At 32.1% G+C, this 14,569-nt stretch overlaps 1 protein-coding gene across 2 annotated transcripts in view; it reads left to right on the top strand.

Annotated features, from left to right (window-relative positions):
- The window catches only part of LOC130450063 (protein groucho), a 402,798-nt gene that overhangs the window by 345,206 nt on the left and 43,023 nt on the right, over positions 1–14,569 (top strand). For both annotated transcript variants that reach the window (XM_056788230.1, XM_056788231.1), the window contains exons 6-8: positions 5,166–5,198; positions 10,610–10,876; positions 11,977–12,072. In XM_056788230.1, coding sequence (XP_056644208.1) covers positions 5,166–5,198; positions 10,610–10,876; positions 11,977–12,072 — 396 coding nt within the window. The remainder of the gene's footprint in view (positions 1–5,165; positions 5,199–10,609; positions 10,877–11,976; positions 12,073–14,569) is intronic.

Below are 14,569 nucleotides of genomic sequence, written 5' to 3'. Positions count from 1 at the left end.
TTGACATATTCCTTCATTTTGGTATCTTTACGGGGGTTGTCTGAAATATTTACGACTTAACCAATTGTATAATTTTTATTTTTCAGCATAGTATCCTCGTAGTCCAGTGATCTCTAAGAATTTTAACCCTTCTAAATAATAGTTGCAGTCTTTCTGTGCAAGTGAAACTTTCAGCTTAGAAAATAGCAGTAGAAAATTGCTGAGGACCAGATCTGGTAAATACCGTGACTGGTCACAAAATTCGTGAATTATTGCCATGGCGATCACCCAAGAGTGAGAAGGTGCGTTGCCCTAGTGGAAACACAATTTCTTTGTCTTCAAATGCGGTCGCTTTCGCTATTTCTTTCGTTACATCATCTAGTAATGATGTGTTATACTCTCCTGTTATTGTTTTACCTGAAGATGAATACAATCTCATCACTATCCCTAAAACAGTTTCCATCACTTTTCCGGAAGATAAAACACTCTTTGCCTTTGAAATCTGCTGTTTGGACTATTTTTTCTTTTCAAGTATGTACTGGTGGATCTATATTTCGTCTATAGCTATTTATCGACGCAAAATTTCGACTTATTCTACTCAAACTGCGTTAATGATGCATCCAACGCGCGAATATTGTACATATGCATAGTCGTCCAGAACTTTTTGCTGAACTTTTTCGATGATATCGTTGATTGTCGCAGCTTTTGGCCGCCTAGAAATCTAGTTATCAGTCAAGCTGATACGGCTATGTTTCAATAGAGCTGATGAAAATTTTACGTTAATGATGGTGCAGAGACTCCGTACACAGTGCCTAACTCCTAATTGAGTGTCCAAAAAAGCTGAAGTTGCAAGTATAATCTCTCAAAGCATGCGCACATATATTTCTCAATTTATATTGATAAGTGCTACTATCTTTAAGTTGAGATTGGGAACTTTTCAGAAAACCCTCATATTTTGAGAAGGATAATTATTACCACTATTGTTCTGCATATCAAAGCCCGCTTTTAATTGTGGGTTTCATTGGTAAATCATATTTTTCGTGGCTTCAATTCAAACTAAATATGATAAACTTAATTTTCCCTTGTTTGAATTACGATTTAACTTTCATTTTGTCAACCAACATTGAATACCTATGTATCCATTCAAGCTTCTAAATTTAGTTTTTATGTATAACCTTATAAACAACGTCGTTGTGCACGAACACACCTGTATAAAGTAATTTTCTGAAAGAAATACTACGCACCATCGTAAACAACTATAAAAATATATAATTTAATATCCCACATCCTATAATTTCTTATTGAAAACCATAATAAAATTAATTAAATTTTAATTGTGGGTTAAAATATAAAAGTCAATCAAAAATTCATTCTAAACCGTCGAAGGTAATAAATTTTTCATCCGCATTCACCTGTCGTCCTATCAAATTATTAAAAAAAAAACAGTTGTAAGGTATACGAGCTGAATTTTTATTTTGAATTTAGAATTTTTCAAATCCGAATTTCGAGTTTGGAAGATTTAAAAAAAATACTCAAGATACTTGAGCAATAAGTTCTTAGCTTAATAAGTAGTAGTAAGTCATAGAAATCGAACTAATGGTGAAATTATTGCTAAATAGTTGCCAAAGAATCAGTTTTGTTGCTCTTGTAGTTTACGCTAACTTTATATTTCAATGTGTTATGTTATCAAAAATTTTGCTGCTAATTATTTGCCAGAGTGAATTCTGTTGATCCGGCGGATCCCTCAAATTCAAGTTAATATGAACTTCATTAACATCATGGCATAAAAAATACTAAAGTTCGTTATTAATTTGTTGCCAGCCGATTCATTCATTTAATTTTTTCACTGTTCAGTTTACAAATAATTTATTAATTCTTCCACCAGTACGATTCGTCAGAATAAAATTTGCTATTTAAACGGGTTTTTGAAATGGCTTTAGATGATTGGAAAATTGTATATTCAGCAATAAGCAACAAAATATGAACAAAGAATTCTTTCTGATTTTCAAAGAAATATCCCAATTGAATTTTATATGCTTTATATTTTGATTATTTTATGTCTACACAGCTAGAAACAAGAACTCGGTCATGTTTTCAAGAAAAACATTCCAATATAGAATGTAAGGGTGTGGGTACAAAACATCCGTAAAAACTGTTTGTTTCAATATAATTATTTGTACTTTACTCTATGAAACAATGGTTAATATTATAATTACACACATAGTATATAACTGAATCAGCACCCAGTCGACTCGCTTCTTACAGAGACTTCATGTTATGTCTATATACTTGGGATGTTTGACAACTTCCAAATTATGAGAAACAATTATTAACATTTTCAGTCAACACCCACTTTATTTGCTAAGCTGTCTAAAAATGTTCGGATTTTTTGTTACTAGTTGTTAGTTACTAGTCCTTTAGGGCCTAGGCAATTATTGTATGAGCAACAAATTACAAATCATACCAAAAGTAATGAAAAATATCAAGATAGCAAAATATGATTTGTGATATTCATCTTAAAAAAGACGGTCGATTTCTTGTTTATAGTTTGTTGCTTTGTTAACTATATATATTAATTATTTATAATTATCCGCACGCAATTTAATTAGGCCATCTATTTACAATTCAAAAGTCTGAATATTATATATCATTTATTTCATTCCACTAATAAATAACCTACGGGGATCATCATCATCAATTATTCGAGTAATTACAAAAGGGGTTCGAAAAAGTTTTATAGATTAGATCAGGGCTTCTTAAACTTTTTTATATAGCGAATCCCTTCAAGCTTAGGAAATTTTAAACGACCCCCCCTATAAACGTTCAGTTGAAAATCGAGGAGCGCGTTGTATTTATTATTTTAAATGCTACTTCCATATTTTCATTTATAGGCATTTTTGCATTGCCACTTTTTTCAAAAAATAGTTATAATAAAACTACAATAGTATTTTGTATGATTTTTATTTGTATTTATATTTGTACGTAGTGTGTATACTAATTTTAAAATTTTATTTATAATGATTGAAAAGTATCAGATCTTTGCGACCCTTTTTCAGTAGTCTCGCGACCCCCCTGGGGGTCGCGACCCACAGTTTAAGAAGCCTTGGTTTAGATGTATGTTTCTAAAACAAATCGAAGGGTGTTTTCGTGAACAATATGCCGAATTGAGTTCCTCTTCTTTGAGCCAGAAACATAAATGAAATTGAATGTGGAACTCCACGAAATTTAACGATCGAGTCAATTGAAACTGAGTGTCGAAAAGTCAAACGTACCCGATCTGCGGAATTCTCCTCGAAATTCCAATCGAAAAGTGCATCGGATTAAACAGTGTAAAAGTCAATACATTAGCTTAATGGCAGAAATTGGCTTCACTGTTCAACATCAAAAATTCGTAGGAAGCTATAGATGGGTGGAAGGTTATAAGAAGCGACGTGAATTGTACAGACAATGTTATGGGGGGGGGGGGGGGTAGCAAGTTGAGGTATACAATCAGTGTCTAGATGACATCTACTAACGTTACGGCGATGCTTTTCAAATATCTTCCTATCGCAAGAGGTACCGAAAAATTTCCACGTATCGTTATAAGGAAGATCATATAAAAACTCGCTCTGTCGCAATTAAAATAAGTGGATGACGAGGCAGGTATTCATGAACTAACTGAAGAGTATCAACACATAAATTGAATTTGCAAAAGAGTAAAATCATCTTGTTCCTTTACAACTGTTTGTGTGTCAAGCATTTCCCTGAATTTGAATTTGTGATGACTCCTACCACCCGATACCTCCAATAACCAGTAAACAGCCTATGGACTTATGAATGATAAGAAACTTCAAAGTTCATTATCGAAAAGAAGTAAATAGTCATTAATATAATTGAAAGGACCTAGTGTCTTGAAATCAATATTTTGAAGGAAGTGAGATTTGCTAAGAAACCTTGGCTTTTCATCTCCTAAACGATTATATCAAATTGCTTCTAAAATAAGATTTTGTAGTTGAAGAATCCAGAATCGTAATCGTAGATCCAAAATTTAGAATCGTAATCGTAGATCCAGAACCCCCAGTCTAGAAGTCGAATGTTTCCAGGTGATATCATCCATACTATTAACTTATGAACTACATTTGATAGTTGACGTTGATTGCGGCGTCATGATAACGGGCATAAGATTGGATAAAGGGATCGAGGATTCAGATGAAGTTCCTACAGAAGACACTCTGGTTCGTGAAAAAGCACTTACAGGATCGGCCATTGCGAATGTATCGTTTGTGATTCATCATATTTTGATTATATTTAGGAGCTCGCGAAACTCTTTAAAAGAATAAAAACTTATAGCGCCCAATAAGCGAAAGTGACATATTACTTATTTCAACAATACAAATTTGAGAGTTTTTCTAAATGTAGTTTTCAAATTATGTTCAAATAAGTATACGTATTTAAATATACATTTTCCCAATTCAGTTTTCAAATTCATTCATTCCTACCTCTATATAAGGAATTTCTGACTTATAAATTTAAATGTAAGGAAACCTGGATATAAGGAAAAAATTATGATTATTTGAGTTTTTCTCTAATCAATTATTAATGTTTTAACTTTATTTATTTTTAGTGTCAGTAATTGAATAGTCATTTTAGATATAGTAATCACTCTACCAAAATGAAATATAGGTGGAACCATTTATAACATTAAGTACAATCGTACAATAAATTTTTAGTTCACTCTGTTTGTAGATGTCCGTAGATTATTTCTCTTAAATTCAGTTTAAAAACTGAACCATATGCGACAATTTATAAAAATAGATAATAATTCATCAAAATAATTATTTATTTGATTGTTATTCATATGCAGAGTGTTTATTTCGTGGTTTTTTTAAATATAATTTGGTAAAATTGCATATTGTAAGAAGAGCTGTTGCGTTTACAAAACGTTTTTGTCTCTATCACGCACCTAGATATCGGTATATTGTCCAGATAAATAGCATGTCGTTGCCTACAATTTTTTTAATAGTTTTGAATACATAATAAACAACTCATCGAACGTTGCGTTGTCACTCTAAAACCTCACCCTGCATGTTAGTAACGATTAATTTATTTTCTATACCATTTATATCTGTACATTTAGTGTGATAAATTGGTATTTAAGGTGATGGTCATTTGTATTATTATCAATTAAATTGTGTTGTTGTTTCCAGCAACAGCAACAACAAGGCCTTCAACAGTTGCTTGTAAGTAGTTCTTTAGTTGTTTCGTATTTTAAAGTAGATTTTAAACAAGATGACTCCCAAAAATAGATAGAGTATTAAACCAACTAAATATCGGTATTTATCAAATTTTTTAGACAAGTACAACGATGTCTAGTGCCATAGAATTTGTACCCGGTTTCACCGGAAATAATCTCAACTAATACAATTCGGATACCATGTATATATTTACCCATTTTGTTATTTTGAATTAGTAAATATAGTATGGAAACCAGACATTGTATTTCGAAAATTGTGTTTGTATTTGTGTTTCTAAACAAAATTACAAAAGTTCCCACTGATATAAGTTACTTTAGTAATAGAGTGTTAGGAACAGTTCTAAGGGCAAATCTAATGAATACCTGATTATTACGTACAGCTGGAATTTATCGAATATTGCGTAGGTTGATGTTTGTCAAGGGTGAGACAAGGCCTGATCCTTCAGGTAGGGGATGATGCTAACTATTTTTATTTAACAAAATACGTGGGCTGTATTATTTAAATGTTGCAACTGCTGTAAGTATTAGTGGTTAGTCAGTTACACTACTTATAAGGGTTAGTATGTTTTATGAAATCAGTAAGAAATGATTTGTTGTTGAAATCAAATGTTTCTACTCAACAGCTAAGAAAGGCTCATGGTGGTGTAGGCTTTCTTTGTCGTGTCGCATTCCACTGCTTTGTCGCACCCTTGTCATACATCAACCTAGCGGGCTGTACACAATCTTCGCAAAATCTTCACTAAAACCAGAATAAAACTAAATAGTTGAGGATTGGACAGACAGTTTGAGAAGACAACGACGTCACTTGTAGAAAATGGCTTCCAAAAACTGTAAAAAACACTTTTTTGCTATATTTGCGGCGAGTTCATTTTGTTGTCAAATATAAAACTCTATCTAGGGGCCAGGTCCTGGAGACAGGAAAGGCAAAACGTCTTAATCTGCATCCACGATTAAGAGAGACAAATACTGAGAACAAATATTACAGGAGATATAGAGAAAAATAGGAGAAAAAAACAGGAAGAGAAAATATAATAAGGTGTATAAAAGCACAAAGACTAAATTGGGCAGAACACATGAGAAGGAAACCTACAGAAATAGTAAGGAGGATAACACAATGGATCCCTATGTGGCAAACCAAGAAATACCAGCTCAATCTAGTGTCATGGTTCCACAAGCATTTGTTATTTTATTGTTTAATTTCATTGATTGTTTGTACATCTAAATACATTAGTTCAATATATACCTATACCCAGCTACCTATAATAATCTCTGTATAGCAGTGATTGTAAGAAATGGGTTTGGTTTCACAATGTTTCGTACCACTTTTCGTACAAAAATGATTATAAAAAAAGTTTACGAAACGTTAAATCGTCGAAATGTTGGAACAACTTCTGCAATTGAAAGAAAAAAAAGTCAAACTTAAATCTATTCATATCCGATAAAAGTGATGCTAATTTAATTTGAAAAGGATATTAATCGGAAAAGGATGCAAGACTAAAACAAACTATCCTTTCTTATATTCAAAAAAGACTAATTGAGAGCGAAATTAATATTCAATATGGCCGTACAAGTCTATGAAAAAATCGCTTGCAAATTGGGATTAAATACTTTAAGACCGATAAAACATATCCAGTTATAGATATCTAGCTGAGACATGATATGCTTCTCGATATCAAAGTATATACACCTAAAGAATGTCGGGCAAAGGCACCTTCAAACTGAGAACAATTCATCACAATAATTCATGCTGGATCAAAAATGGGCTCGATTCCAAATACGTTGTTGTTGTCATCAAAAATTAAAGATATCAGTTTAGAATACCAAGGCAGAACTTTTGAAAATTTGGTTCCAAATATATCCGAAAATAAACTTATTGTAATGAACAAAGTACCTTGTCACAAACAACAAGTATATAGTATATATATACCAAATTCTGAAAAATAAATTCAAGTAGATTTTTTTAATCGCGATATTTGTATTGGACTACTCGTAATATTAATAACTTGATATATCGACGCAAAATTCAAGTTTATTGTGATTGAACAGCTGGAAACTGGACTGGAATTCGATTTTGTTTTGGGTCGATTGTTAGCTAGTGCGGCACCCACCTTCGCATACCTAAATATTCGTTCACGATGTATCAGTCACGTTCATTTGATAGCTTTATGATTTCTGTTTTCTCAATCAGCTTTACATTACGGTTGTTTGAATTTATTTTTTGGACTTGGGGCTTATTTCGCCTTCGCAATCCACTTTTTAATGGTTGATTTTCCTCGACCATCGTCCGAATAATGTTTATTAGACCAATGGTTCTTTTACAAAAAGCAATGCTTTATTAACTTTTCCTGTTATCCATTTTTTCAAACTAATAAAACTCGCAAAGTGGTATATCCGATAAATAATTCAGCTTCAAGCGAGAAATCAACTTATCCATTCTATCCACACAACTCCAGTTGAATCTTCGTACACGAGCTTGTAAGAATACATTTTCGTACGAATTCTTACCCAAGGTAACCACCATCCAACGGCTACTTAGTCAAAAAAAGTGTTTACAGTTTACAGAAAGCATCGTTTTCAACAGTCAGGCATTTATGTCAATGACTTATAAATCCAGATCAATCTATCATATCTCCAGACCTGTATAAAACAAATTTCTAGACTCGATACTTTAACGTATATCTGACAGAGTCTGCCTCACGCTGTATAAAACATAAAAATTAGTTCCGTTGTAAAATACGTTGCTACACTGTAGATAATGAACCATAACATATTTCTATGAAGGATCTCTATTATTTTTAACCTTCCCAAAGGAATAAAAAGTCCATAAAACCGATTTTTATTGATTATACGCCTTAATTTTATAAATTGATGTCGGTTTATTATTTCGTTATGGCTGAATCGTGAATTTAATTTCGAGAATCCATTCTGGAAAGTAATCAAAATGTTTTTTGTGTATTTACAGTACTTCTGTTCAGGTAAAATTCAATATAATTTAAAAATTTAAAATAGGATGAAGCGTCCCTCGTTTCATAATGACCGCGACTTTTCTTTTGATAGGACTCTGTCTTGTATAATTCCAATATATTAAGCCTCCTCCAAAACTGTTCTAAAGATACTGTACTCCAACCCTCATACCATCTTTTTGGTGGTGTGTCTAGGATTGGTTTCTGTTTTTTGCACGTTTTGCCCACTTGCTTTCTAACCCTTCACGCCACAACTAAATTGGAATTCTTTTGTTGTTGTTGATGTTTTGGCTATCGTTTCTGTTGTATACATCAAAATTTTATCTTTATAGGTTCTCATCGTTCTAATCATATCATTTTTCCATATTATTTCTCTCAAATATCCGCTGAGACTTCATGCTTGTGATTTCGCGTTTCCTCGCCTTTCCTATTGATTTCTTCTTACTTGTAATTGCTACTACAAGGTAATTGAATTCTAGTATTTTTATTGTTATACATCTAGATCACTTCTGATCGCATCTAAGACTTCGACCATTGAGTCTTTTTAGTTGGAATACTCATATTTATCCGCCGTAGTCTTTATACTTTACTGTAGGATATTCTCAGAGCGTAATGCATAATTATTGAAATGTACTAACTCAACGGTCTTTGCTCTGATTTGCAATTATAGGAAGTCATGAGAATCTAAGATACGTGAGATAGTGTACGGAAAATTTACTTAGTTACTTGCCAGTTCATTCTAGAATAACACTATTGGGTTGAATTTGTAGCTACGTGTCAAATATATCTGTTCATTTGGTCTAAAGGATTACTTTTGAGAATTTTAATTTGAATGAACTCTTATTGGCACTCGTTCTTCTGGTATCAAATATTTGCATTGGGTAAGCTCTGATCTATTACGATGAGATTTAAGTTCATAATTATTCGATTTTTACGAATAAACAATGACTTTGTTTAGTGTCAGATTAGTAAATTGACAAACTATAGTCAATTTATGAATGTCTTACAAAACAATATTGACCAGTAAATTTTTTATGTTATATGATAAGACACTGGTTCATAAAATGATTCGAAACATAATAATATGGAGATGCTGCTTCCAATCCTCTAGTCACAAAAAACAAACATTGATACAGAAATATATTATTGCCATTTCTGATCTGATATTGCGCTTCAGTTACGTCAACATGATTTCCTGCTCCTTTAGCGTACAATTAGTCGTTTTCCCACCTACTGTAAAACTGGATTTTGATTAGTTTTACATAAGAACCATAAATCCAAAAGAATCGCATCTTGATCCCCGTTAATCTTTTAAGATAATCTGGAAAAGAAAAATAAATTTATGTATTTTAGGACAATAATGTCTTTGGAATTCTTAAGAACAACATTTGAGTTTGGCAACAACAACGTATTTTTGGAGATGCCCAAGTTTTTTGAAATCCTAACCTTATTATTTATTTTCTTTATAAACATGCTATCAAGTTTAAACCTAGAGCTTGAAATTGATATCTTTACTTTTCTTCTAAAACTCATCTCAAAGATTATTTTCAACTGTTATTGCGGTACTCCGTGGAATTTGTTGGAGTCAAGAGAATAGAGATTCGTAAAACGCATTTTGTGTCTTCGGCAAATAAGAATCGCTTAATTTGTGGAGAACATCCTCGAGAATGATCTAGTTGTCATTGGATATTGCAATGAAATGTGTGCCAATTTTGAGCGTCTTACAAAACTTTATTACCCCAAAATCTTATTTTACTGTGCTATAAGAATGTTCGTACTTTTGTGGGTCATCCTGTGAAATAAAATTGAACATAGACGTCAAGGATTGCGTTAATATTTTTACAGAAAACGTTTTTAATTTGTACCTAGTTTACATTTGTGAATTGTTTTTGTAAAAATATCGTTTGTATGTAAACTTTTTTTGATATTTAGAGAATATTGCATGGTATTCTTTTAATTATTACCATAGTTTTCTTCTATTTTTTAATAAAGAAACAGAGAATATATGTATATATCCATGTTATTATTATTAATTAGATAATTTCTTTTAGTTCAAACTGAATCTTTGTAAAAATAATGCCTTATTACCATTTGTGATATTGTCTCTATTTTTGATAAAAAACAATATTTGTATTCACATTAGTATCATTCACAACGCAATTTTTGTTTTTACGAAGTAATTTCAGTTCTCAATTCATATTCTCGTAAGGAAAGACGTTTTTGATTATGTACATTCAAAAGATTGTTATTCTTTTCTTATATTTTTTCAACAAAAATCCGTTTTTTTCATGATGTTTCGAAAATATATACTGCTTTGAAAAACTGATTGTTTTTGGATAATTCCAACCATATTTATAATTACAAGTAGCACAAATATTTGTTTGCATATGATATCAACAATATAAAATAATATTAATGTATTATTTTTATATAGCAACAAATACACGCCCAACAGCTACCGCACGGTGCTCATGGACCTGGGTTACCAATGGGTCCACATCCAGGTCTCCCAGGAATGGGTCCAGCAGCTGGTTTATTGGGCTTCGGAGCTGGATTGGCAGCAGGAGTTCCTGGTGCACCTGGAGGTCCTCATCCTTCAGTCGCTGGTGGTGCACATCCTCTACTTAAACCTGCCGATCTCCATGCTAGAGATCATCAAGATCTTAAAAGGCCTGGCAGCACAAATGCTGAAGAAAGACTGGTAAGATTAAACCTGATTTTTTTATAGAACGAATGGTTTCGCTCGAACCATACATTCTACATTACGAGAGTTCAACTTTTTTGAGATATGGCAACACTGATGTGAATATGTCAAATCTGATGTTGTCATTATAAAGTTTTACATTTTTACTGGCGAACGTACTCAGAACATGTTGTCATAAGAGTCCTATTCAACGTTCAACGAGGTTTAAACCAACAGAAGTGTGCCGATCAACTCGCTTCGAGTTTTGGTGAAGAAGTACCATCTCGAGCCACCGGCTTTCGTTGGATTTCCGAATTCAATCGTGGTCGCACTTAGCTACTGAATGAATTTAGTGAAGGTCGTCCAAAATTGGCTGTTATACCAGAGAACATCGATGCTATGTGTAAACTGATATTGCAAAATCGTCATGTGACATAAAGTGAGATGGAGGCATACTTAGGCATCAGTTACACTCGCATACATTCAATATTGCCAAAAAATTTGGCTGTCAAAACGATTTCTTCCTGTTGGATACCGCATAATTTGACAATTGCTCAAAAAAGCTCGTGTCGATTGATCCTAAGATAGACTTCAATTGCAGCGCTGCAAAAAACGCCTATAAGATTATGATATGCGACCCTTCATGGATCTATGCATATGAACCTGAAACTAAACAATAATCGACTGTATGGGTCTTTCAAGACGAGCCAAATCCAACAAAAGTTGTTCGCACCTTCCTTCATTTGCCAAAAGTATTCGAAAAAATAAGGCAAACCAATCGTGGAAGACTTATCATTCTCAGCCAAGACAATGCGAGCTCTCACACATCAGTTCACATAAAAACGTTTTTGAACATTCAAAGTATCGAATTGATGGGTCATCATAGAGTGGTTGTTTGACATCCAATGATTTTTTCCCGCAGATGAAAACATTTCGAATTCAACGTTTTTCTACACCTGAAAAAGCGGTTGATGCATTCAAAACACATGCTTTGAAACAATAAAGCCATATCCAATTAAAAATATTTATTTTTATTTATCTATCTCAAAACTTGTATAGTAACCCTCATATTACCCAAAATGAAAAATCAGTCAAAAAACTCTTTTTTATTTTCGCAGAACTCTGTTTCACCTGGTGATAGAGATAAATATAGGTCACGATCTCCAACAGAAGTCGATACTGTGAAACGACGAAAAGAAGACAAATTAGGACATGTAAGTATACTATTTTTATTAATTAACATCGTTGTTATATGTGTCAGTAACAATATCCAAGACGAATGTAGATATTTTGTAGCAATTCTGCCACTGAAAATATATCTATTGTCCTGAACCATATGGAAACTTTTGAAATTTTACCTGTGTAAGACATTTGGGAAAAAGGATGTTTCTCGACAATATGTAGATTTCACGATTTTTTCTGATTATCCCTCATGTTTTTCATCACTTTTGTCATCAAGGTCGTATGAAATAAGTACTATAGGATTTAGGTACCACCGGCGGAGTTACATACTACTCGAATGAAGTATAAAGTTGTTCAAAGTAATTAATAAGATAATTGATTAAGTAAAGAAATGTACAATATTTATAAAAAGTTTATTCAAAAAGGAAACACACACTTACTGTTAAACGAAATATGTTTTTAAATGAGACATTTCATTTAAAGTTCGGAACATTTTCAATGCGATCCCTGTCCTTTTTTTATCGCGATAGCTTTTCTATTTCTGATTCATGTTAAGTTACTTTTAATATTACGTACTTCTCTGAATTTTCTGTTGTTAATCAGCTTCTATATGGATTCAAAATGATTTTGATATGGAACAAACTTACCCATATATATATATATATATATATATATATATATATATATATATATATATATATATATATATATATATATATATATGTATATATATATATATATATATAGGATCTAAATGCTGAAAAAATTCTATCTAGCATACTAACCCAACAATTTGTTTCTGAGGATCATCTCCTAAAACTTTTTTTATTTCCACAACTAAATTCAATATGTTAAAGCTTGATTTCCCATTCGTGCGAAAAAAGAATCGTTGAAAGGAATGCTAGTGAAATCCATTAAGCTTGTTTTTATCAGAAAGGAGAACATGTGACCATTTTTATTAGGATCTTGATCTCTTTTACTAAATTCTTCTTTTAGTGAAGCCATGTAGTTTAACATTGCCATTGCAGCATTATTACAATAATTAAGGTTACCTCGGTATGTTTGAAATTGAAGTTAAAGGAAAAGCTATTCAGACGTAGATAAACTTGATGTATTTAGGAATAGTAATAACAAGCTCTGGTGACGTTGAAACGCAAGTTAAAGAAACAAACAATGAAGGAAACAAAAATAGCATATTCCAGGTTATTTAAATGACACAATGTCAAGAAATAAATCTACTGTTTGACCAACTATTACATACCCCACAGAAAATCGAACTGACACCCTGCTGGAAGAAAACAGTTACTAGAAACAACCGAAATAAAAGAAATAACTTAAGAAAACATCTTGAACTAAGAGAGGCGTATCGCCTAGATCCAGAAAGGAATAGGAGGAAATGATCCATGCTGTCAATAAGAATGAATGAGGAAGACTTGTTATTTATAATAAGTATGGTTTACTTTTGTCAGTTTTGAAAAGATAAAAATCCTTATAACTATTTACTTAATCTGTATAACATTCAATTTCTTAAGGGTACTATTCGTGTTCGATATCCTGCTTTCCTTGCTAAAATGTCTTCATTCTCCTCGGATCGTAAACATATAAACTTTATTGTATAGAAAAAATACTCATAGATAAGAACCATACCAATCAGTTTTAGTTCACACTGAATAGAAATTCATTTACGAAGAATAAAATTTTCGCAAACGTATATTACAACAAAAAAAATGACTAGAAGAAAAAGATATATTAGTCATCCATTTATCACTGTCTTTTCCTCTTTCTTGAACGAATACGAACAAACAAAAATCAGCGATTTTTCTCGGTCTAATACGCGAGATAGTGTCTCAAAACAAAATTTATGGCTGTTTTTAAAAGTTGCTCTTGCGGTTTTCTACTTCAGATATTTCCGGGAGAACAGACCAACTTTCTCAATTGATTATGTTCCTTATTCCATACGTGACGTATGGCGAAAGCATTCGAGAAGAATCGCTCTTGGAAGGAGTTTTATATATGAGAAAAATTCCGTATTATTATGTAACATTAGATCGTATAAAGGATAGGGAATAATAAGCATTAATCTGAAAATCCATAAGAGTGGAAAAGCGCGAAGAAATTTATTTTGTGAATGAAATAAAAATATATTGAAGAAATTTATACTTTGTTAAACAATTTATAAATAATAATATTTCTATATTTTGTTGGAATTATCAGTGGAGATTTTTTATTCTTCGCCATATTTTTTGTGTTATAACAGTTCACCTCGATATTTGACGGTATTTATTGGATTCAAAGAAAATGTTGAAACATGTTATTTCTTGTTGTAAGAGGGGAAACATTTCACGATGCAGACATCAGTCATTTGTCAACCCTCTCTCTTCCACTGTCCCAACCCCTTACTTTTGAATATATTATGTGTCGCAAATCATTAGAAATGGATTTAAATAGAGTATTCAAACATAACGATAATGATTTTTTTCGATTGTATACAGTCCTTAAAAAAAAAGTCCTCATTGAAGTCCAACACCT

The sequence above is a fragment of the Diorhabda sublineata genome, chromosome 11 (assembly GCF_026230105.1).
Source record: "Diorhabda sublineata isolate icDioSubl1.1 chromosome 11, icDioSubl1.1, whole genome shotgun sequence".
NCBI lineage: Eukaryota > Metazoa > Arthropoda > Insecta > Coleoptera > Chrysomelidae > Diorhabda > Diorhabda sublineata.
Note: the sequence above shows the minus strand (reverse complement) of the source record. Positions and strands in the feature narration are given on the sequence as shown.